Source organism: Limulus polyphemus, unplaced genomic scaffold, assembly GCF_000517525.1.
Source record: "Limulus polyphemus unplaced genomic scaffold, Limulus_polyphemus-2.1.2 Scaffold73, whole genome shotgun sequence".
Lineage (NCBI taxonomy): Eukaryota > Metazoa > Arthropoda > Merostomata > Xiphosura > Limulidae > Limulus > Limulus polyphemus.
The window spans coordinates 614,410-640,671 of record NW_013665683.1 but is presented as its reverse complement, the minus strand read 5'-3'; the positions used below and the strand labels follow the sequence as shown (position 1 = coordinate 640,671).

At 32.8% G+C, this 26,262-nt stretch overlaps 1 protein-coding gene across 1 annotated transcript; it reads left to right on the top strand.

Annotated features, from left to right (window-relative positions):
- Positions 1 to 16,150, top strand: LOC106466248 (kielin/chordin-like protein). The gene is made up of 6 exons (XM_022394831.1): positions 1 to 563; positions 1,526 to 1,594; positions 4,853 to 4,930; positions 6,108 to 6,326; positions 8,313 to 8,486; positions 13,553 to 16,150. Exons 2-6 carry the CDS (start codon positions 1,528 to 1,530, stop codon positions 13,708 to 13,710), a joined length of 696 nt encoding a protein of 231 aa, XP_022250539.1. The 5' UTR covers positions 1 to 563; positions 1,526 to 1,527; the 3' UTR covers positions 13,711 to 16,150.
- The last annotated feature ends 10,112 nt before the right edge of the window (positions 16,151 to 26,262 follow it).

The window sequence follows — 26,262 nt, the reverse complement described above, 5'->3', positions numbered from 1 at the left end:
AGTAGGATGAAGTGTTGCCATAATTTTTATTTTCTCGAAAGTCAGACCTTGCTCTGTCGGGTGTGTTACGGTTCTGGGTTTGAAACAAAAGAGATATTACACGTGACCTGTTAACCATTTGTAGGATGACTGCTAAAAATGTGTGTGGAAGTCTATTTGAGATTCCGGGTAACGTTTTATATTTCACAGGGACGTCTGTGTCTAAGCGCGATTAGTCAGGTCAACGATATTTCTGTTTAGTTTTTAGATGTCATCAAAGTGTTTTGTTATTCGGAAATCATAATCCATAGGATTGAAAGAACTGTTCACTCATTCGTAGAAACATGAGAGCATCACATTCTACAGGATATACACAGTAAATTGTTTTAATTGTGTTGAGAACTAAAATTAAAATTATTCCCGACAAAACTGCTCCGTTCCAATGTTCCACGAGGATTTGTGAAAGAACTCATCTAGTTGTTATTCGTGATCAAGTTCAACTTACCATCATCGACCTTAACAGATCAACCAGTGTGAAGTTGTTTAAAGCACCACTAACGAGGATTCTGCTTTAAAATACAAAGGTGAGATCATCATGTCCTCAGGGCATTATAACTATACTTTGTACAAAGTGTAGCAGAACTGTAGGGACTTGACAAGAACAGCCTTCACAGACCAGAGTTAAGCTGAAAAGTAAGGTCAACACGTTTTGCAGTTTTATAAGACTAAAGATAACAGAATGTACAAACAGTGAAACACAGACAATAGTAGAAATGTGAATATTATAAAGTCCACTGGCCAGATAGTCGAGTGGTTAACAGATAAAACGTAAGTTGCTGTTTAGTAAATATGATTACCATGTTCACTGTCTAGCTAGCCGACTGATAAGCACTATAAAACGTATGTTACTGTTTTTCAAGTGTGATTATTATAATGTTTACTGTGGTGTTAGCCGATCGGTCAACATTATAAAACGTAAGTTTCTCTTTAGCAAATATGATTATCAAAACATTCGTTGTCAAGTTAGTCGATTGGTCAGTATTATGAAACATAAATTATTGTTCAGTAAATGTGACTGCCATAACGTTTACTGTATAATTAACTGACTGGTTAACACTATGAAAAGTAACTTACCATTTTATTTATATGGTTGCAATAACGTTTATTGTTTAACTAACTGATTGATTAACAAGATGAAACGTACATTACCATTCAGTCAAATATGACTACCATAATGTTCACAGTCAAGCTAACCGTTTGGCTAACACTAAAATCGTAAGTTACTATGTAGTAAGTTATGATTCCATGATATTCACTGTCCAGCTAGCCGATTGGTCAGCACTGTGAAATATAACTTACTATTTAGTAAGTTATATTTATCGAAAGGTAGAAATGAGTATATCTTATACACTAAAATTTACTTTGAAACACAGGAAAGAGGACAACTTTCTTGAGGTGTATAAGATGTGAGGGATTTTTGTTAAACGAAACTATTTCTTCACAAAAAAATATCATTCTCATTGTTCTCAAATTTGTTCGTTTTCAGAAATGAAAAATCAGGACCTGTTGTGGTTTATTATTTTCACATCCGCACTTCCCTATTCGAGTATCTGTGGTAAGTTACCTATTTTAAAATCAAAGATCATATATAATTATTGGATTTCGCGCAATAAAAAAATACCCTTTAATAATTTACTGTTAAATTTAAAAAGTCAGAAATATTTAATGCTAAAAATATTTTACAAGAGTAAGGCATAACAAACCCTTAATAAGATATAATGAAATTATAAGTAACACAGCAAATTCTTCTTCAATGTTAAAGTGCTTGCATGATCACTGAATCACTCTACATTGCACATTTTCAAAACGTTTTCATTGTATATTTTACATAAAAACCCGTATAAAAGTTGCATGAAACACAACAGAATAAGAATCCTTTATATCTTTATTGTGGAGTTTACTATGCACCCCATATAAATAAATATATGTTTATACATATACGTTTTGTATTCTGTATCATAATTGAGAACCCCAGAAAAACAAAAACAAAACTTCTTGTAAAAGTATTTAAAATCCTCATTTTCTTTCCTGCTTTTGTTTTTATAAAACTTATGATGATAAAACTTAATGGAGTTTAAAAAAAATTAGAAATATTGAAAGGAAAATAATTAATTTATTAAATCACCAAAAACAGGGTTTTAATTTTTTTTTAAAAAGGTGACAGAGCCACATGACATTTGAACGAGTTAAAATGTGTGATATTGAACAAAAGTTGAAAAATATGTTAAAACGTCATTAGAGAGAATCAGTAAACATTAACCAACCAAATATTAGTTAAGATTCGAACAATTTTCAAAAAGATACAATGACTCTTTATTGCCATTTTAGGCATCCAAAAATTTAATGGAAGCAAAATTAAAAGTGTAAGACTAACCATTCAAAGTCATCTTTGAAAAGACAGAGCCATTTCCCAAAATGTCTGCCAAGTGCAATTGAAGATACTATAGCCTCTGTTTCTATTGAGAGAGAATACAATGTAAAGTACTAGTCTGATATTGCAGGCATCCAGGAATCCAACAAAGTAAAATAGAAATGTGTGCAGTATTAATCATTTAAGATCATATAAGCACGGTGCACATTTTTTAAGACTGATAATTTTATGTTGCATACAGTATGAATGATTAGAATAGCGCGGTTATCGACCCAAGACTCAATTAAAGTAGAGAATTCGGCCAGACTTGGACAAGAACTTTTCAGTGAAGAAATACTTATACACATCGAGGCCTTCATGTTTAAAGCTTGCAATGTTCCCGAGATAGCTACAACAGATAAGGCAAGTGTTATCATGTTCTCAAGAGCACTGCACTTGAACTTATCCTCCCAACAAATGGCTGGAAGCTTCTAAGCCATGGATAACTTTTCCTTCTGCCACAACACTAGGATAAAAACTTGTAGGTGGTTAGATGAAGCTACTGATACTCTCCTGAATCCTGTCTACAAGTCATCACTTGTGGATTAACCACCAGATGCTCATCTTAGTGATACAAGTGCTGAGGGTCTCGACTACTATATACTTGCACCTACAAATGCACAGAGTAGTGTGTGTGAACACTAACTTAATATATAATAGAACTCATGATCTATCTGACGACCGTGTATGTTTATATTACAAAAGGCTCCGCTTGAAAACTGTCATGCCCAAGGTACACTATTCCTATAATTCATCTAGAGTACGAGCAAGACGGTTTACCAATACCCATTTCAATACTCATATTGCACAGCAATTTATAGGCCATACCTTTGGCAACTTGACCAGTATGTATTATTATGGAATAGCATAAATACTCATTTAATTTCCCAGCTGTTTAAGGTATGCAACGGTTGAACGGTTATATCTTGGAATCAGCTTGTGTACACGTGACTTACGTCTCTTTCCAATTGGAAATCCTTTTTGATTATGTTGTGTAGTGTTGCTTGAAACACATAGACGGTTTTTGTAAGTGTTTTTTTGTGTTTGTGGACTCTCATCTGTTACAAGACGCCTCACTTGGTTTATCATGAGTAGGGTACGATTTGCTGCAGGTCTCTTTCTCGATGGTGCTGGTGCCACAGGTTGATCCACATTCCTTTGTTTTCAAATTCCATTAAGTAAAAGTGATACTTTCATATTGGAAATTATAAATCCCCGGTCTGAACACAACTTTATGGTCCGTGTGTATGAATATCTTGGGTCGGAAAAGGCTGTTACATAACCTTCTCAAAAGCGATCAGTTTTCGGTGGCATTGCATTACTTACACAACGCCAATTTCAAAATGTAGTTCTGATATATTCCATTCTACTGCGAATTTATATTGGCCGTGGTTGTCACATGACTTGCTGATTTAATTCAACGGATTACATGATGCCTAAAAAAGATACTTAGATCGTCACACTATCTTGAGTAGATAAGATGTTGTAGTGATCTGTTTTGTTTTTCGCAGACTTTTTAAAAAATGAATCTAATCATTTACCGATTACTTTGAATGGTTAGTTCTACCTTTGAAGTTTTGCTTTTATTGAATTCTTGGATGCATATGGTGTTAGAAAATGGTCTTAGATCATCTTCCTATCTTGAGTAGATCAAAAGTAATAATAAGTTTTTTGTTTCGCAGCCATTTTATGTTTTGTCCATTTGGAGTTTAAAGCCCTAAAACAGGGCTCGATATACAGCATTTTCAAAATCAGCAGGTCCAAATTGTATAAAACCATTTTATACCATATTTTACTCAAAATACTTTAATAACCATTTCCGAGCGCTCTTTTTCCAGATATTGATAAGCCTAATACTTGCTATTAATTCCCATGGCTGTTACGAATTTCGTGCAAAGCTACACGAGGGTTATCTTCGCTAGCCGTCCCGAATTTAGCACTGAAAGACGACAGGGAAGGCAATTAGTCATCACCATCCACTGCAAACTTTTGGGCTATTCTTTTACAAACAAATAGTGGGATTTACCGTCACATCATAACGCTCCCACGGCTGAAAGGGCGAGCATGTTTGGTGGGACGAGGATTCGAACCCTCAATCCGCAGATTGCGAGTTGCATGCTCTTGCCATGCCAGGCCTATAAATGGACAGAAGACTGATGATATCGTATCTGAAAATGTATATAAGTGTATATAAAATGTTTTCATAGTTAGAGATAAAATTACAATTGACAGGGACCAAATGTGTGTGTATTCTTGCCTATGATAGTGTGTGAGTGTAGTTACTTCTCTCAACTCTACTACCATTCTTTGTCTGAGACATTTTGTGTCAAAAAATGCTTATAAATCAGTTAAATTAGAAAAAATTCAGAGAATTTTCAATGATTCACTTTCTTTTTTTTTCAGCTCCGGTAAATAGCATTGACTACAAAAAATATAATTCTTCCATTCAAGATGATCCCCAGAATTCGAATGAAAACTCAGGTAAGCTTCAAGCGAGGTATTAGGATACGTTGTTCAGTTGACGTTTCTAGTTCCCGCATTCTCCTTGTGTCTATATCTCTATCGTTGGCATCATTATGTTATTGATCAAATAACAAACCATACATTCTTAGTCATTGATGAATATGAGTGGTAATAGATAACACAGGTCCGCGAATTTAAACTTCATAAAAGTTGTCTTGGTTTTAATAACTGATTTTCCATAATTCAGCTACGCAGATTTCGAAAATAATATTCATTTTTTTTCTATCACGTAAGGATTTGTTACAAACTTTTGTTAACAAAAATACAAACAAACTGAAGAAAATGGACGAACATTGATGTCAAACGAGTATGTATCCTCATTCATCCTGATTTTTTTGTGAAATCTATGTCTTTTAGTCTCCAAACTACGTGTTGTGGTCTTTCTTTTATGTATTGCGTTATGAAAAAATCTGTACGTGATGGAGAAAAATGGGTGTCATTTTCGGATTCAGCGTACAGGAATTACTGTAGAACATGTAAGAACTTCAAGACAATAAAATCATCGCAGCCCTGTGTAATTAAAGATCACGAAACTTAGACATAAACAAAGATACACCCATAAATCTTTCTTATATGAGACTAAAGCTGATAGTGATTTGAATTGTTTGCTTTATCGCAAAAATACGCAATATGCTATCTGGGTTGTGTTCGCCGCAGGAATTAAAAACTGAATTTAGTGATATAAGCCCTGAAACATGCCACTGAACTATAGAAGGACTGACTGACCGATGGAGATTATAATGTCGTAACCCGCGTTTTATATCCGCCTGCTCATCAGTACACCCGTAAATAATATTTGAGAACCATTGTATGTTTTTAACACTGGTAATAAACGCCCTTATAAGACCAGATTGTTGTTTTTCTTCAATTGGATATTCAACGTTTTCGCTTTACAACTTCTTCACGAGCGTTCCACTATAACACAAACTGTAACTGATAGTACAAAGCTTCAATTGTTATAAGGTCGTTTATTACTAGTATTGAAATGTCTTATATATATATCAATATGTACTACAAAAATGAAACAGTGAATTTCGTGTTTTTATTAGCATGCTCTAGTTTGTATTGTATTGATTCAGCATTTTAACTACTACTCAGTGTTTCTTAAAACTTTCTACACCATTTTATCTTTTAGAAAGAAATGAAGCTTCAATTGAAGAAGAGAAACCTTGCTTATTCGACGGAACGCCATTCGTACATGGAGAACACATTCCGAGATCTGACCCATGTGAGAAGTGTCGCTGTATTTTTGGCGAAGTCGTCTGCTGGGAAGAACTCTGTGACAACACTAAACTTAATGCCGAATGTGAAGCTATGCATATAGAAGGAATCTGTTGTGCTGTTTACGAATGTCGTAAGTTTTTGATCTTATTATAATCTGTTTAGATTAAGTAAGTTTATCTTTGGTAATAAAATTCTATTTGAAATAAAACAACAGTTAAGTCTTTATTCATTCTTGAGACCGACAGTTTCTAAATAGAAGCTAATAGTTCTCCTATATTAAGAATATAACTCTCTCGGTTTTTTTTTCTAAAAGTTTCAAATAAGAATTCAATTTTCTTTTCTTTGCTATCTAACCATAAAGTAACAAATCGTTCTCACCTTTTAATGAATAAAACAAGTTGTTTATATTCTTAGCAATGTTTCATAGCACCTGTACAATAATCACAAAGACAATTCTATCACGATGTGGTCTTGCATATTTCATGGAAAACTCCCTTTGTAGTAAGCTATTTAAGTATTAGTTTTTTGAAAAATGAGCCTGCAGATAAGCGTACATCTGAATGAAAATGATTTTATATCATGTGCATGTACATGTTATAATAAAATTCGATTTGTTCCAAAGATGATTAATATTAACTTTCGATTAAAAGAAAACTACCTATATAAGTCAGAGATAATATATATATATATATATCAAGCAATAAGCATAGCAATTCAACATTATGTTCAAGCTATATAACTAATAAAGATTAGAATGCATTATTTCATCAGTTGTTTACCCTCGCTGTTAATGATAATTTCGGCCGTAAACCCTTTAAAATTGTATTAACTAAATATATATCTATATACATATATTTATATTTATTTATGATAATTGCATGATATAGTTATAGCCTTTTTTGTTACAAGTAATTTTATACTCGGAGGTATTTTCTTAAAGACTCTATGTATATTAGGGCATTTTTTTTTTTTTTGCAAACATGAAATATATATAAATCCATGTAATTAAACGAACAGTGAGTGTCAGTCATTCCATGTGTATGCGAGCTAGCTCACATATAAGCCCAAAATTCCTATTGGCTAATTGTACAGTGGTACTCTTACGATTATAGGAATTGAAAAGTGAATGGCGTTTAACGTTCATTGTTCTATACGAGTGCAAAACTACTAAGTTTATAAAATAAACTTTAAAGACAATTATTTCAGTAACATAAACGAACTAACACGCAAGGAAACACATTAGGTTAATTCTTTACTTTCAGTGGCTTTTAAATAATGCAATAGAATCAAATCTCAATAAAAATTCCAACAGCTGCTTAAAAATCGACAATTAGGCCTAAAGTTTAAATACCCTTCGTATGCGAAGAACGAGTTTACTTTAAATCTAACTATAACAACTCCACATTATACTTAGTGGATTTTTGTTTCATTCATGCCCAACTACATAATACAAGAACAGTATTATTTAAAAGATTTACCTATATAAAACATATACTCTTCTCGTATATATAGTATTTCACTTAATAATTCTACATACGTGAAATAATTCTTTAGGCTTAGGCTCATATGGCACATCAATCCCGTCTATATAATTTTTTTACCATTTTTTGGCTAAGCAACGTTTCAGTAGTCAAATAATTTTAGTACATACATCGTAGGCAAAGTACGAGTTAATCTTCTAGTATATAATTAAAATTATTTATACATATCTGCAGTAAATAAAAACATACACACATGTATTTCAGCAACATATTTATAAATATTTCCAAATTCCTTCTCTGTAAAGTTTTCGAATTAATTCTGAATACCAGATAATTCTCTCGCGATGTTATATATTTTTTCCTCAATTTTTGTTCACAGAGTTTTACACAAAGAGAGGCCGGCGGAAATTTGTCTCAGCACACGATTGTTCTGAAAATGCACACGTAGAACATCAAATACATAAATTAGATTTCTGTGGCAATTAGAGATTGCTACTTCACATTCTCACCCTACATAACTCTTTCTAAAATAGTTTGAATACTTTACATGGTGTTCCATTTCTAATATTAAGGATTTACTAATTTTAAATTTGTTTTAGTGTTTGATTGTCATAACTATTTATTTCACATATCAGCGGAGTCTGTATTCATTGGGCTTATCGAGGAAAATACGACACAAAGTGTGTTATTAGATGGCAGAACCAACATTGTAACCAGATCAACCGACCCGTTTACAGAAACCACTTTATCTTTAATAAGTTCTACAAATCCAACAACAGCTTCTCCAGGAACGCCTTCAGTTCCATCAGGTAAGATTTATCAGAGGTGTTAACGTGTGATTTTGACTTTTTTTGCATTCCAAGCATAGTTTTACTGCTCTTATAATTTATTATTTACAATCTAAGAATACCTAATTTGCACTAAACTGAAGTAAGTACTATAAACGGTTGAGTACGTTATATTCAAATGGCATTGAAGTTTTCCCACGTCGTTACAATTCATTGTGTGCTTTTATCTGATCGCAATGCTCTTTGACAATATTCCTGCATCTTGGCTTCCATTGTAAAAAAACTTCGTCTTAAGGTTGCCATGTCCAAAACACACCACTCTTTGCTACATACCTTTCATAATCCATAAAGTTTACGGGGACGATTGCTTACCTATTTCAACAGTCTAGTTGTGTAAAAGTCAATAGGTGCTGCATCTGTCGGCTCGGTCGGTTATGGACTAACATAACTAGTTGTTTCATTTTTCAGCTGCTTGCGATATATGACGGTTGAGCGGACATGTCGTGGAAGCAACCTGTGTACACGTGACTCATGTCACTTTTCTAGATGTAGATCCTTCCAGGTTAGGTTATGTTCTGTTGCCTGGAGGCACGTGGACAGCTTTTGCCACTGGCCTATGTGTTCGTGGATTCTCACAAGTTACAAGACGTATAAGGGATATCACTATTTTGGAAATTTTAAATCCCCAATCTGAACACATCTTTATGATCTGAGAGTATGAATATTTTGGGTAGGAAGGGGCTGTTACATACCCTTCCAAAAGCAATCAACTTTTGGTGTCATCATACTACCTACTTAACGCCAAGCAATGTCAAAATGCAGTTCTGATAAATTACATTACACCGCGACTTTATATTTTTTTTTGACACATGACTTGTTGATTTGCATATTGAAAATCGTTTTAACATGGCATACTTAACCATGTATGATAACGGAACGGAAGAAAATTTGAAAAATATTTAGAAATAACGTTTTGACGAAACGTGTTAATGATCAGTATTTTATTGTTTGTTTTATTTTGGATGTTGGATAGGAATGTAAAAATTGTACCATTTTGTACCATTTGAGCGATTATACAGATGAAGTCATGATATCATAAACAAATGACAAAGACTTATAAGATGGAATTCTGACTATAAATGGTGGCTCAAAAATAAATATTTCCTATGGAAGTTATTTCACCAATAACGAAACTACCAAAGGGTATATTTATAGATATTATCTTGCATATTTTTCCATATCCTTATTTTTCGCTATGTGGATCGAATCATTATTGGCAAACTTATGCAGATTTACTCACACTGAGTTTATTTTTCCTACTTTGCATCTATATTTTAATGTGAGCACCATCTTTACATAACTTGAGTCTTCAATATGTTGTTTATCATTATGAGATGTGATAAACATTAAAATATCGTTTAAAGACAGCGCTGGCTGTTTTTTTGTGAAAGTGATTGTTTATGTAAAGTTTGAAAATCTTTCTTTTTTACATTTCTAAATATTTCAAACTTCTATTGCTTTGAAGCCAACAGTAAGCATTGAATAAATGTACAATAATCAGCATATGCACACATTACATATGAGCCACTGAAATCGCAACTGGGTCATTAGAGCTTATGTTATTCATCAAATTGAGACACTTTTGTAGTTATAGAACCACACTGAAGTAATGTTATCGAAACATCATTTAGTCATATGAACTGGTTTGGATTACTTTGAATTTCGATCAAAGCTACACGAAGGCTACCTACGCTAGCCGTCCCTAATTTAGCAGTGATAGACTAGAAGTAAGGAAGGCAGTCAACACCAATTACTGCCGATTTTTGGACTACTCTTTTACCAACAAAGAGTGGGATTGACCCTCACATTATAACGCTCCCACGGCTGAAAGAACAAGCATATTCAGTGGCGGGTATTGGAACCCGCGACTCGTAGACTGTGAGCCGAGCGCCTTAACCACAAGGCCATGCCAGACCCAGTCATGTCAAAGGAATACAGATGTGTCGTATGGAAACCACCAGGTATGCCAAGTCCAGTCATGTCAAAGGAATACAGATGTGTCGTATGGAAATCACTAGGCCATTCTAGGCCCAGACATGTCAAAATAATACAGATGTGTCGTATGGAAACCACCAGGCCATGCCAGGCCCAGTCATGTCAAAGGAATACAGATGTGTTGTATGGAAGTGAAGATGGATCTAAAGGGAGATAACATATCGAGACCATATAATGGCAAACTAAGAAGATATTTTCAAACTGATAAGTAGACTCTAGCAGAAGATGGTGTCATTTATACCTGGTACAGCCGGTACTATTGTAAACCCTGAGATAATTTAACAGAATTGTGTTTAGAATTTTGGGTTTGGAAACTACTTTGTTGAAAAGAAAGCAAATGCACCCAGCCTGTTCTACCCTGTTGAGTGATTTTGTTCCTGCAAATCTTCGACATGAACATATTAGCCACCCAGAATTAATATTTAACTATACATGTTTTTTACGTGGAAACATTTGGCAGAAAGGAACCATGAAGTTTTCATCCTGATTTTTCTGATACATAAGAGCATCTGTTTGAGAATAGAATGTATTACTCCTAGATCCACCAAGTTTCAGATAATTGTCGTCCAATACTTTAATTTTAAACTCGAGACTAAAAAAGTGCAATGTCTTAAGCTGGTTATGTCTCGGAGTTTATTACCCTCCCACAATATGTTAAAATAGAACACAGTGGCATAGCGTTTCAAGGGCTCCCCAATGGCACAGCGATATGTCTTGCGGACTTACAACGCTAGAAACCGGATTTCGATACCCGTGGTGGGCAGAGCACAGATAGCCCTTGTGTAGCTTTGTGCATAATTAAAAACAAAACAAAGCAAACAAAACAAACGTTTCAAGAAAATAAAGGCGAAAATGGACTTTGCTTGGACACACACGTATAAACATAGGCAGGTTTTTAAATAATCAAGAGCTTCTAATCTTACTCATTTGGCTAATTAAATAAATTCGCGTGCGAGATGGAGAGAAATTAAGTTTTCTGAGCATTTCTGGTTGTTTCTTAACCTTAACTAAAATTAAGGTGGAAAAATGTAAACCTGCCATGGAAAAAGAAAAAAAGATTCAAGGAAATATTACGGTTAGAACAAACATCCTATATTAATACACGTTGTATTTTTGTGAATTGGTTTGTCCGCGAATTTCTCCCATAGTTTTCATGCTAGTATTTCAGAAGTTATGATGGTCCGGGGGTGTTCTTATCTATATGGCTATTCCCCCCTCCTTTACCAAGTACTAAAACGCATCCAGAAGGTTATCCAAGTATTTTGGGGTTTAGGAATAGGTTTTCAGGGCCGCTGAACTCGAATTCGACCTCAGGTTTTGTGTTCCTGGTCCCCCTTGAAATATTTACTAACATGAGATCCCTGTACGAATATTGCTATAAAAGTACTTATTACATATTTTTTGAATACCTTTCCAAAAATACTCACCAACTCCTGCTTTCTAAGATTGTCTAAGAAACTGGACACTTTCGACAATTACTCACTAATATAGAACCACGATAAATTATATTGTAAGCTGTTCTAACACTGAATTTGAGTAAAGTGTTTTATGAATTGTTACGATATTGAGTAACAGTAAACATTTTTTTTTTTAAATATTCCATTACTGAAATACAATATAATGTTCTCTGTATTTTCTGATAACGGATCACGAGAAAGTGTCCATCGAACAAGTAGCATTAAGTCCCGCGGTGGGACAGCGGTAAGTCAGGGGTTCGATTCCCTTCGGTGGACAAAGCAAATAGCACAATGTTGCTTTGGTGTAAGAAAACACACACTTAGCAATAAAATTTTCTTACCATTGAAAGCTGTTTATATATCTAATTGTCATGTTCTAAGCCTTTCTATTCGTTTATATCTTTCTTAACATATATTTTTTACATTTTAAAAACTTTTTTGATATGTTTACACACAGATAAATGCGCAAAAGCTATATTGTGTTAATTCATGTCTTGAAACATTTTTAATATAATTAATTATCTATTTACGTGACTTTTCTCGATATTGACATAACTCGCTTTCAGGTGTTAATTGTTCATCATTTCTTTGCCAAACAAATTTCAGAATTTATGATGATAATATTTATGCTTTAGGACAGACGACGAAATACTCATTTAAATCAAATAGGAATCAGCTTGCAATTTGAAGAAAAACCGAAGTTTATTGTTTATAGCCAGCTTTAGGTTTGCAGTTACTAAACTCTTACTAATACTAGACTGCTACTCACATTTCACTTTAGTAACTTTATTAAAGCTGTCATTCATGACGATATTACTCTTATAACAAAACTGAAAGTATTTCTTAATCTTATTAAGAATAAAAGTGAATAGCCACCTTGGGGTGGAATCTGTATTTTTGTTTTTCACGTTGCAAGAGGACATGAACTTGCAAACAAATATTTTTGCTTCTTAAACTTGAAATGTAACATTTTTTTATATTGTAAAACCTGATTTCAAAACACACTGCATATGCACTCGTAGGCATACTCCAAGAAATTTACAGATTTATTTACGTGATGAGTTCTATTCTATATAAGGTAGAATTATTACAACGGTATATTAACAACAGCATACTGATGGGTGGAGGTAATTTGATCCAGTACATCACAGAGAATTTTTCAACAAAACTGAGATGCAATTCGTTAAGTTTAAAAAAAAATCGATATAATTATTTTTTGCTCTTGTATTAACGTGTCAATAATTACAATTTTTTGATTATCTTTCTCCGATTTTGTCATAAATAAATCGGAATTGTTACAAGACTAAACAAGTGTGAATTGTGTAAAGATGACAAACTAAACGACTTTCATGAATTCTCATTTTGTCCAAGGCTTCACAAGAATGGTCAATCCTTTAATTGTCTCAAAAAGTAAGAGGAAAGACAAATATTTATCAAACTACAGTTTTTCTAAGACGTCCAAAAGTTTAATTTTTCTTACCAATATCTGTATTACAAATTTTAGTGCTAGAATCAAGAAACATCTGAATTATTTCAAGATAAAAGAGTGACTAATAAATTGTTAATATATTTCAGCATGTCACGTAAACGGAGAAGAATTTACAGAGGGCGCCCTTATCCCATTTTCTAGTGGACCGTGTGTCGAATGTAGGTGTGGTAAGCACGCACAGATTAATTGCAAGCGTCGAACATGTGAAAAACATGATCTTGTCGTTAGAGACAATGTTCGTTGAAAAACTCTACAAGAACCAGAGAAGCTTGATGTCAAAATCACTCGAAAATATCGACAAGTTTTCATCAAGATTAAATTGTTGATTAACAATATATATATATATATATATAATAAACAATATGCAAATATATATTAATCACTCTAAAGGCATCCGAAAGGGTTTTGCATCGTACTATAATTTTAATCAATGAATGACTGTCATGCAATGTATTTGAGTTTAAACCAATGAGCGGTTGTCATGCAAAGTGCCTTAGTTTAACACATCGAGCAATTGTCATGGAATGTGCTTTAGTTTTAACTAATTAGCAGTTGCCATGCAACTTGTGTTTGTTTAAGCCAATAAGCGGTTGCTATGTAATGTACTTTAGTTTAAAGTAAACCAATAAGCGATTCTAATGCAGTATATTTTAGTTCAAGCCAATGAGCGGTTGTCATACAATGTGCCTTAGTTTAACACAATTAACGGTTGACATCTAATCTGCCTCTTAAGAAATGCTGGTTCAAATTGGTCCTTCATAAATGCTGCTTTTATGTGTTTTCTCACATGCTATAAATTATTTTTGTTTTGTTTTTAGGGCAGAAAGGTAATTGATTTAAAAGTGCAGTAATTTAAGTTTGTTGTATTCAACACGTCGTGACAGTGAAAGAACATCGAATATATAAAATACTTTTGTTCGATTTGTTGAAAACTTTATTTAATATAATTGTAATTTCTATCACACAAAAGAAGATTTAATAACCAAGATAATCCATGCAGAATTTCGTGTTAAACATCTGGGTTAAAATGATACAATGTATAAATAAGTTTTTTGATAGATTGTTTAGGCAGAGTATTCATGATGAGTAAACTGGAACACACGGCAACTAAACAGAGATTCGGGATTAGAGGTAAGTAATCTATGGCTGCCACTGGTTGAAACCTCATGCACTCTTTCCACTAATCAAAACCAGGGATAAACAAACCAATCACAACACGTCCTCCAAAATCCACCAGATACTATAAAGACTTACAACATCTTACACACACTGACTTTTTTGTTTGTTTCTCTTCACGCGTTTGTACTTGTAACTGTATAATCTTGGAACAGCCTTAGTCAATCGTCATTCATCAACATATTACATCGTTGATGTATTCCACAATCCCAAGAAGCAACTGTTATCAACAAGAAGCTCGAAACTCACCTTCCTTCGTCTTATTTCCTGATCTCCATAAACACAGCTTCTCCTGATGTCTTGAGACCCTCCACCAAGTTAGTCCAGCATCAAACATTTATGTTTCTAATTAAAAACTCCATCCCGGTCAATCGAAAATCGTTCATATTCACGTGCCATATAATCTTAATTCATGAAGTGGGAGGAAGAGAAACAGAAGTTTCTGACCGCCCCTGGTTATATTTCGGACACCTTCGGGGCCTGAAAGATATTTTTACCTAAATAATTACCACAGATCGGATCAGATCAGATCAGACACTGACCTGGAAACGGAAGACTTTCTAAACATTTTCTTCTACACTTTTGTTATTTTCTTACAACAGGAAGTTGCCGTCCATTCCAATTTACTCATCAGTATCAATAAGTTACTCTGCCATTTGATTATAATTAATGGTTCTCTAGTCGAATAGGTGTCAAAAAATCATTGTTTTATTGGTAACAAACCATGGTAACAGTTACTTGACGAGTTTTATAAATTAGTATAGTTTCAAACCATTTTAGTATTTCATTAGTTTGACAAATGGGGGACAAAAGTTTAAAATCTTGATATAAACTTGTTTTCTACGAACAAAAACACAAATTACAGAAACTTTATATTTGTATTTTAGAAAATGATTTTCAGAAAAAATAATTTTTGCTTGTTGTACGCCAAGCAAAATGATACTCAATTTTATTGTTATTAAGTGATATATGATAGGATACAGGACTATGAGTATCTAATAATTTTGTAACTAAAACCTATTTGAAATATATATTTTTTTATTATGATTTGCCAGGAAGAATTCGTAATAACCTGAAACTTACTTAGCGATTTAATTTATCTGTTTTCAATGGCTTTTTTAGTACTAACAGGAAAATAATAAACTAAAATGTATATTTGAAGCAAATATTTGAAATATATGTTGTTTTTTTTATATTTGTTGTATAATAAAACAAAATCTTAAATCACATTGTATTCCAGACGTTTAAGCTTACGATGTGTCATTATTGTTTACTTTTGATCATACTAAACGCGAAATGACAGACCCGTTTCAATAGCAACATATTGGAAGAATTTTTTTCAGTTTTGATATTTTTCTGATATATTAAATTATCTTACAAAAATAAACATTTAATAATTTGGTGCCAACTATTACATTAAATATTCAATAAATTGTAAAAGGAAGTTTAATGTAAACCATTGTATTTTCGATGTTAACCTAGTTGTAATATATGTCTTACCACATTGACTGTGTGCGTGTTGGTTGTTACTTTTAACACTGGCTTTAACTTCTTTTTCTGTTAATTATGTACATATTATTTCCTTCTGGCAAACAATAACTAAAGTTTACTATAACATGTATATCAATCCAGAAAATAAAATTATGATTTTGATAAAAGCAAAATACGTCAAACAGTACTAGAATATAAAGTGTGAAACTGCATATTCAGTCTATAAAATATAAATTATTGAAAAGGATGCATAGAGCCTCAGCAGCATTAGTAACTGGCATTCCAAAAATGTATTTCTTTGTGTTTAAAGTTCCCCAGTGGTTTAGCTTGCAACACTAAAATCCGGGGTTCGATTCCTCGCGGTGGACAGAACCTGTTGTATAGTTTTTTGCTAAAACAAACAAATATTTTGTATAAAAGTTGTTGGAAAATATTATTTAATTGTTTTAAAATTTTCCCTATCATCGCCGACATTTTTCATCTAGGTGTCTTATCCGTTTCAAGAATATAAAATAAATCAACTCAAAGATAGAATAATAAAACTGGAAACTCCTTCCAGTCTTCATTAAATTATCATTTCTTTCCTTCTCCCAAGAGTTATCTATCTTCAGAGAGGGTTATTCCCAAAGAAAGGTCCCACAGTGGGACAGCGGGAAGTCTACAGACTTACAATGCTAAAATTCGGGGTTCGATTTCCCTCGGTGGACAGAACAGATAGCCCAATGTGGCTTTGCTCTAAAATAAACAACAACAAAACCCAAAGAAAGAGATGTTTTTGTATGGCCACGGTTGCTGAACTATTCCAATAAAGAATCATCTCTAGAGAATTTATAGATTAAGATATATTTCTGGAGAACGTTATCCTTAAAGAGTGTTATTTTGTAGAGTTATCAAGTATCCTACCAAGAATTATTGGTCACCTCTAGAAGGAATAATCACGATGAATTCAGTTGCCAGCAGTACTGTTATATATCACATATCATATTATCTTCTCCTCTTAGTTGAGCACGAATTATGTGGCTAGCCAATAAAAACACACTGTCGAAATGTTCATTTTCCTTCCCTACATGTCCCCCGATGGGTTAGCAATAACTTTACTGACTTACAGTGTTAGAATTAAGGGCTTGATTTCTTGCAGTGGTCAGAGCGCAGATAGCCCATTGCATAGCTTTCCGCTAAAATCAATAAAAACAATCCTTTATTAAGTGTTGAAAAACACCGTTTTCAGGCACAATGAAAGGTAAAATCTTTATTACTGGTTACGCAGTTACCACCACCGTAGGCAACACTAACTAATAATATAGATTTTACCATTCATTGTATCAAAAAAACAACAAAAAATGTCGTTTTTTGTGTTTTTTACTCTTACTATAGTAGCAAAATGCGCCTGAAAGAACTTTTTTTTAAGTTTCTAAAAAGTGTAAATAGCAAAAAATTGACAGTTAAAACAGTTATTACTGAAAACAAATTATCAAACGATGAACTTAAGAAAAATCTGGTTGATAGAAGATACTGTCAACCTGGTACTTAGTCTCGAAAAATAAAACCAAAACATATATCATTGGGGTTTTGAGTTTTAATAAATGTATGGTCCTCCAGTAGCACAGCGGTATGTCTGCGGACTTACAACGCTAGAAACCGGGTTTCAATACCCGTGGTGGACAGAGCACAGATTGCCCATTGTGTAACTTTGTGCATAAATTCAAACAAACAAACAATAAATTTATGTAATTCGAACATAACCCGCGTTGAACAGGTCACAATAATCATTCATTATGTTACAGCTACTGAGAACAGCGTAGTCAATATTGATAAGCAATTCTTCGGAATTTTACCACTGAAAGAAAAAGTAGTGCTAGTATATATGACCTAAGTTGTTCTCAGCAAACTTGAAGAAATAGAATTATCCCTGGGAAGCATACGAGGTCAAGGCTATGACATGAAAAGCAAGAACTGTAGACTCAGAGACTTAAAGGCAAGAGCTTTTTTACACCGTATAATGCTCTCTTTCTGAATCTCGTGTTGAAAGATGCAGCCAACCATTGCACCAAGCTAATTGCATTCTTCGACTTGATTCACAGCATATACATCCACATTTCTGCCTCAATTCATTCTTAGGAAATATTACTACTACACACTCTGTAGTTAACTCTGAAACCATAGAATGATACACAAAGGGAAGAGAGAATTGACGCTTTTCGTGTAACTATGATTTTCTAGTCTCCATTGCAGAAGACAATATCCTCCCAGAAGCCAGTGGAGTGAAGTCCCATTCCAATGTAAAATAAATTGTTGCCAAGGTGATAAGTTCCAAATTTGGGTAATGTTGTAATATCGCACAGCTCGCTGTATGAAACAAATCCCACCAGCAAGCAACTGTAAAATAGTGTTTTTAAACTATTCCACAAATATAAAACAAAAATTTCATTCATTGGTACAGGATTGATAGGTGTTTTCAAATGAACTGGTGAGTGCAATGAATGGAAACCATTGGAATCTTTTTCCAAGAACAGCAGATTCGATTGCTTATGAAAAACGAAAACTATGATGAATCTATTGTTAATTCTCAACAAATTGTTGACACAGGCACTGAATTCTTGAAAAGCAATTTTTAGAAGCTACAAAACACACTTCATTATTTAGTTTCTTACATTATATTACTGACCTAACAAAAACGAACTTAAGGGAATTGCTAAAACATTGCATCAATAATTCAAATTGGTTTATTAGATGGTGAGACAACTGATGTTAGTGTGACAGAGCTGTTTGATGAATTTTAGACCGTTTTACAGAGAGTGAATAAAATGACTCTGGAAAATGGATGAGAACAGATGTTCAAGACTGATTTAACATTATCATTTCCAACACCTTTGTCTCAGAGAATTATGCTGACTTTTGTCCATCAGCATTGCTAGTGGAAAAAACTTTTCTAAACTCCAGTTTGATTAAAACCTTGCTGCGATCAACCATGACACAAATTAGATTCACTGGGCGAATGACAATTTTGATCGAGCATGAATGTGTACAAATAATTATCTTGAAGTTATCAGTGTGCAATTTTTTCTCAGTGAAAGCAAGAAACGTGAGAGGATGGCTTGCAAAAAGAATAGAATTTGGCACACACTGTCGTTAAAAATGAACTTAAATACAACAAAGAATGTTATGCTTCAAATAAGATTACAAGATTGTCGTGTCCGGATCTGTCCTCGGTTAATCTCTACATCAATTTAATGACAATGCTATTATCAAGATGGTGTTGCAAATTCATATATGTATAGGGATGGCTATGGACATGAAACTGAATTGCGTCATATGAGCGCATCTTAAAACTACAAATCTGCAAATATGAAACCCAGTAGTTAAATTGTGTGTGTGGACAAACTACTGGATATTAGTCACTTTCACATTTTACACTTGTAATAGTGTGGAAATATTAAACGTGCCTACCTTGGAAATGAACCAGGGTTTTGGTCAGCAGGTTTCTAAAGGTGATTTTGCATGTAATGGCTGCCACAAAAGTTTCATGAAGTATAGACACACTGAATAAGGTAAGGAGCCACATGCCATTGCATCTGAGGAGCAGCTCCGGTCAACCACTGAAAGTTTCAAAGATAGTTGGCTACACCTAAACATACTACTGTCAAGTTTGACATATGGATGGTGCTTATTCTGCAGCAAAAAGAAAGATGTAGTCATCTTAACCAGAAAAACAATTATAGATGGCCATACAAAAATATATATCATTATTTCAATTTTTTTAAAAAAGGTGATTTTGCCCAAAATCTTAACAATAAATGTGTGAAAGCCAAAAAAATACTTGCAACAGTGATATCTTCATGCTTTATAACTCACTGCAACAGAATCAGTCTTTTTGATTAGTTGGCTTCTATTGTAAAATATCACAAAAGAAATAAAAGAACTTGTGACATTGGCATGCACTTTAAGAATTAGAATAGTCTGAGAGATGTTGATTATTACAATCTAATAGACATTGCATAGGATCAGTTTGGCATTTTCAGATTACGTTGCAGAGATAGAAACAACTAACAATTCACCGCTTACATGCTTGGCACTTCTAATAAATTAGAGCACTTTTTAGTATAGGGTGCATGTAAAGCTCTCATACCAAAATTCATGATCCATCATATTTCCATAGTATGGTTGATAAAGGACCATTAAGGCCATTTGTGAAGCATATATTGGTAGGTGAAAATGAGGATGTTGCAGCAGTAGTGATGGGAGTTATATTTATACAGAGAAAAGTGTCGATGTAAATTACACCTTTAAACACTGCTCATTCAGATTCATAAGTTAAACATCAATTTTAGACATATTGTGTCCTAAATAGGCACTTCGTCTCAGTATATTGCAAAATACATTGCTCAAAGGTCTTCGTATTTGAATAGTAAGACTAAATATACTATTGAAACTTCTGCTAAATTTATTGAGAAAATTAAAAGCACTAAATTTAATCCTTTTGATAAGTTGGTATCATGTGATGTAGTTTCTTTACTTATTAAAGTTCCGATGGAGAATGCTATCAATTGTTTTCACGATACATTAGTTCAAGCTTCCATTTTTCCAAACAAACTTGTTGACATCATTAATTTAGCTAGAGGGTGTGTTGAAAGTTCTTTTTCCATAGTTAACAAAAAGTCGTGAGAGCAGAATATTAGATTTGTCATGGGTTCTTCTCTTTATTCTTTCCTATGCGACATTTATATGGATAATTTTGAACGTATTGCTCTCGATTATGCCTTTTTTAAAACCTGATTGTTGGTTTAAGTTCGTGGATGACACGTTCTTGGTCTGGCAGCATGGAGATATTTGTGAGATAGCAAATTCTATTTTTTTGTTGTTATGATTTGGTTTATCGTTCGTTTATTATTCCTTCGCTGGCCAAATAAACTTTTATTGTGTTTTCTAAACGTTCATCTTATTTTTGTTTTATGCCTTGATTAAATTTTCAATATCAAAATTACTTGGTTTTTAAAGAAAATGATATATCAAACGGCGTGGTTCTTCAAGGAAATGACAATGTCAATTACGTCAGGTAGCTTACGACAAAAAATTAACCCTTAATGTCATCAGTGACTTTCAGTGAAAGTGATACTATTAAATAACTTGGTTTCCAAAACAAAGTGACGTAATTAGTGGATCTGGAAAAAACAACAACAACACAGCACTATTAACTGACTTCGTTGTAAAGATAAAGATTATATATACATTTAACTCCTAAGACAGCTGTAAGTGCAAAAAAACTCTAATGTTGTAATCGACCAAAGAAATTAGAAACTGAGAAATAATCTACGTATCTTATAACTTTTTTATTGAAAAATCAATGTACGACCTTGAAATATCACAGTTATATATATATATATATATATATAAAGAATATTAATGTGTTAAACATCATAGTTTTATTACAAGTATTTTCGTAGTCGCCAGTTTCCCATTCTGACGTAAAAATACCACTGATCATTCATCATAGATAATTAAAATTTCTAACTGATATCAGGATCTCAATTCCTGACCAGCTGTGATCATTCCAGACGGAAGTTGAAGGTAATATTACACTGACTGATTATCAGAATCTCAATTCCTGACCAGCTGTGATCATTCCAGACGGAACTTGAAAGTAATATTACACTGACTGATGCTTTCATTTTAATCGCACATCCTACATACACTTTCAGTCTATTTTTAGTGCAAACTCTGTATCACACAAAACTATCTGACAAGCACATAAATCTCACTTTGAAAGAGATTTTTGGAGGTTGTTTGGAAGAGGCTCTTATTACCTCAAAATGTACTTACCTATTCCATCATCGTTAATTCTTCATGTTTCGGATTTTTGCATAAAGTTACACAATGACTATACGCACCTAATTTTGAACTGACAGATCAGATCAAAGGTAACTGGTCAATAGCATCTGTTCATAACTCTGTAACAGATTAGTGGGATTTAATTGTCTCTCTTATAATGCAACCCCGGTCCCAAAGTGCGGAGCATGATTTTGCGGCAACGCGACGCAAACCATAATTCTATTTAATTTACAGACCTGCGTGCTAACCATTAGGGTACGCACGGCCCTGACTCGTGATTATAAAGTATTACTTGTCATGAGGATTCTGATCTAGGAGGAAATATTCTGTAATCTCGCAATATTGGGAACAGAGTACCTTATAACATGCGTCTTGAACATCTATTCTGTAAAATATTATCGTAACTTCGAATCAGTTGAGAAGCTGCATATTAAATGTTATTTTATTTAGAATACTAAAATATAACCAAAGAAATAGCAAATCATAGCGACTTCATGAATTAACTTATTTTCTAAAAAATCCTAAAATAAACTCACAATATTCCTTTGAAAGCTTTTATACTAATAACGATTTTTTTTTTCCAATTACATTTAATCTGAGCCGTAGTAAATAACCAAGTTCAGAAATTTAATAGCAGAACGTTTGTTGTAAACGTGATTGAAAACTGAACTAAGCTCGACACAACTTAGACCACGTGAGGGAGTATTCAGAAAATACATGTTACAAACAGGAAGTACATGTGAATATTTCCTTTGAAGTTTTTTGTTCAGCAAAAATCAATCAGTTCTAAATTTTGTTAAACGTATTAGCTTCAGGTTTTCATTTCACAAGTTCCTTAATTTTACTTATTTTTTTCTACTTGCTAAGTTTTAGACTTTAGTTGTTTGTATAAAGTTTTCAAAGTGGAGTTTTCACTGGCTTTTTACGGTGTTTTTTAGAGCAAATCTTCACAATATGCTGTGCATTCACCTCATGAGCACATAATTGATTTCTTAAAATAATTAGTTTGTAGATCTGAGGTTTTATTAGTCTCATATAAATGAATTTAAATCTCAATTTTTATTAGTTTCTTGAGATATTATTTTAGAATTTATTGAATAATAATATCAAATAATATTATTTATTACACGATTAAAAAAGTATAGTTTTAATTAGTTTCTTTATATGATAATTTTTAGGTTTTAATTTTGGTTAGCTTTTTTAACAGTTAATGTGTAGATTGCGAATCAAGTGTCTGATATTAGAGACGTGATGTTGCTGAAGACACCTCGTACATTCAGCTGAGGGCATGGTATAAGAGTGACAATCAATCTCACTATTCGATTAAGTGTAGTCGCTTCAGGCGGTAAGCGCTGCCGTCTGGTTGCCTTCAAAATTACGGATGGTTATGCCTGAATAATAGAAGTCTTTGACCTGGCCGTTTACTCACGTGCGCATTAAGTGTCATTCAAGTTGAAATTTTCAATTTTCTTTCTTTTATATTTATACAATAAGTTTCAGAAATTTGCTTTTATTAGTTTATTTCGATAAAAACAAATAATAAATGTTCATTATTTAATTTTATTAATTTCTTTAAATAATACGCTGCTAGATTTCATTTTTAACTGTTTAGTTTAGAAAATGTAGTTTTTGATTGTTTAGTTTTATTAGTCTCTTTAGCTTATAAATGTGACAACTTTTAACCTGTGAATAGCTGAGTAATATGTTTTTTTAAAGAACAACCAGAAGTTTTCCACAATCACGTAAAAGTAACAATAAAAACGCATTAGAGAAGTAAACTAAGGCTAATTACTATGTTTGCAACATTACAACTTAACACTGTAATTTCTGAACAAACTACCGAACTATGAGTAATTTGCGTGATATTAGTTTTATACACACAAAAGTCCAACCTATTCTACATTACAGAAGTTCTGTAATAATGTATGTAAGGCAGGCGCCTTTGTACAAGCGCCTTTGAGTAAGTTTTGCATCAAATACCTTGTTTTGAATGAACTAATAGAAATCAGCTTTCTTTGTCGTGTGTTACGAATAAAAATAGTCAGGCTGACCTTATGAGTCTAGAAATCTATAGTAGGTTTTTCCATTTCGCTTTATTTTTTCTCTAAATTTCACATTGGGCACATAGGAACTGGAATCAAAAAAGACTTCCCCAATTGGAAACTTTGTATCAATGTGCAAACAGGTTATTATCAATTGTGTTATGCTGATATTCCGAAACCAATCTCTTTCCACAGTGAATAGGTTCGTTTGCTTGTCGGTTGTTATGCGTTCATTTGGCATGAAATTGCACGTGTAGAGTCAGTGTTAAGTGATATTCGTTAACAGTACTGTACATACAGCAAGCATTGTACACCATGCCTGACAAGTTCTTCATCGAATAGCCTACAGCCTTGCAGAAAACGTCAAAGATGGATTTTCACGTTTCTGAGAATTTAGTTTTATCGAAGGAAGGATTAACAAGTTTTTATTAAGTTGTGATAAAGTTATGGGCTTATAAATGTTTATTTATTTAAAATGGAGCATACACATATGAGTATCCAGATAACATTGTATTTTTCTAAATATTAACAATTATTGTATATACGGTAATCAGTAGTTGATGAAACCTATATTGAAATAGTAGTATGTACATACTGAAATTTATATTTGCATAATTTTTGTTCGATTTGATTTAGGTAATGTGCGATTCTCCAAGTAGATAAACTCACTCGTATAATTAATCTAGGAACAAACTAAATATATTTGAATATGTAAGTAGATACATTTTATTTGTACATTTATATGTACGTACACTTTTATTCGTCTTCGGATTGATAGGTAGGCAGGTTAATTTGTTCTTATAATTCTCAGTTAGCGAAAGATAAAATATAGAAATAAACCAAGCTCTTAATCTGAAGCTTACGTGTATATCACAATAAATATACTGACCTAATATATTCAAGCATACTTTTATATCTAGAGATTTCAATATGCTTATATTTTGATATACATATATAGTAGGTTTATGTACGGGCTAACAAGTACATGCAAATTTAATTGATCGACATATTAATATGTAAATAGAAGAAACTTGCTTATGGCAGCAGTGTTAATTATTTTGAACAATCATTAAGCACATTAAGGATGAAGAGCATCCAATGGTCAACATAATAATGAACAGCTTATTTATTATATTTCTAAATGTAATACAGTTGTTTCAGTTGTGTTAAATATTGAAAGTATCTTTACACGACAATTGCTATAATTATAAATAACATCAAGTAATGACAATAGATTAATCAGCACAAAAAGCCCTTTATGTAGCTTTGTGCTTAACAACAAACAAACAAATATTAACTTAATAATTCTAATGCATTTTCAAACGCTAATGAAATCTGTATATATTTGTTTTGTTTTTTGGTGTTTTAAAAAGTGAGAAAAATAAATCAATTTCCAAACTTTTTTATAATAAGTCCTCTATAGTCACTCAAGGGAATAACATTAAAACCATGTTTTTTATGTTATTTCGCTTCCACAGAGCCGAAGCTCGGGTTATTAGTAAGCCATCTTCCCGTTTTATATATTAAACATTTCTTTTCTTTTCACCAAAAATAGAATTGAAAATATAATCTGTGACGTACAGACCTAATTCCATTCATTGATTCGCCTCACCTTCTGTTGCGGACTGAAGTTTCACCTATTCAAGGCTCATGAGTACAATTTGGGTCAGCAAACAAAAGAAATACAATTAAACCTCTTATAATGATGATTGAGTATATATTATTTATGGGTTTTTGAGCCATTGTTATCTCACCATATATGTCATAGATTATGTTTTGAATTTGATCTTTGGTGAAAAGAAATTTGTAATATAATCATTAACCAGTTGGTTCACTGTATAATATCGCATAATAAATTAGGTTGAATAACATAACATTATTCACACACTAAATTAATAAAGATTACTATATGGTGAGTTAAAAGCGCTGAAAATTCCATTAAAAATAGTTTTCCGTGTAGTTCTGTAATTCAACCTGATTTCCTGTTTCGCTAAATCTGGTTTCATTTGGAGATAAGTTCCAATTCTGATGTTCTAGCATTGCCATATCATCTGTTACGTTTACCTATTTTTATTGGATTTTATATTTAGTTTTTAACAATATTGGATTATATAAGCCATTGGTCCGTTGGGAGACTTATTCAACACTAATATCTCTTGGCCAATCATTACTTTCATCTTTCACTATTTTTGTAAACATTTATATTAATTTCCATGAATACAAGCTTTCATGTGAAGTATTTTAAGTTCCAAAATGTGTCA

Bases quoted from the DNA above. Each gene is read 5' to 3' on its own strand.
- LOC106466248 (XM_022394831.1), top strand. From the start codon at position 1,528: ATGAAAAATCAGGACCTGTTGTGGTTTATTATTTTCACATCCGCACTT. The intron at 1,595-4,852 runs GTAAGTTACCTA...TTTTTTTTTCAG, and splicing joins TCCCTATTCGAGTATCTGTG to CTCCGGTAAATAGCATTGAC. The intron at 4,931-6,107 runs GTAAGCTTCAAG...TTTATCTTTTAG, and splicing joins GAATTCGAATGAAAACTCAG to AAAGAAATGAAGCTTCAATT.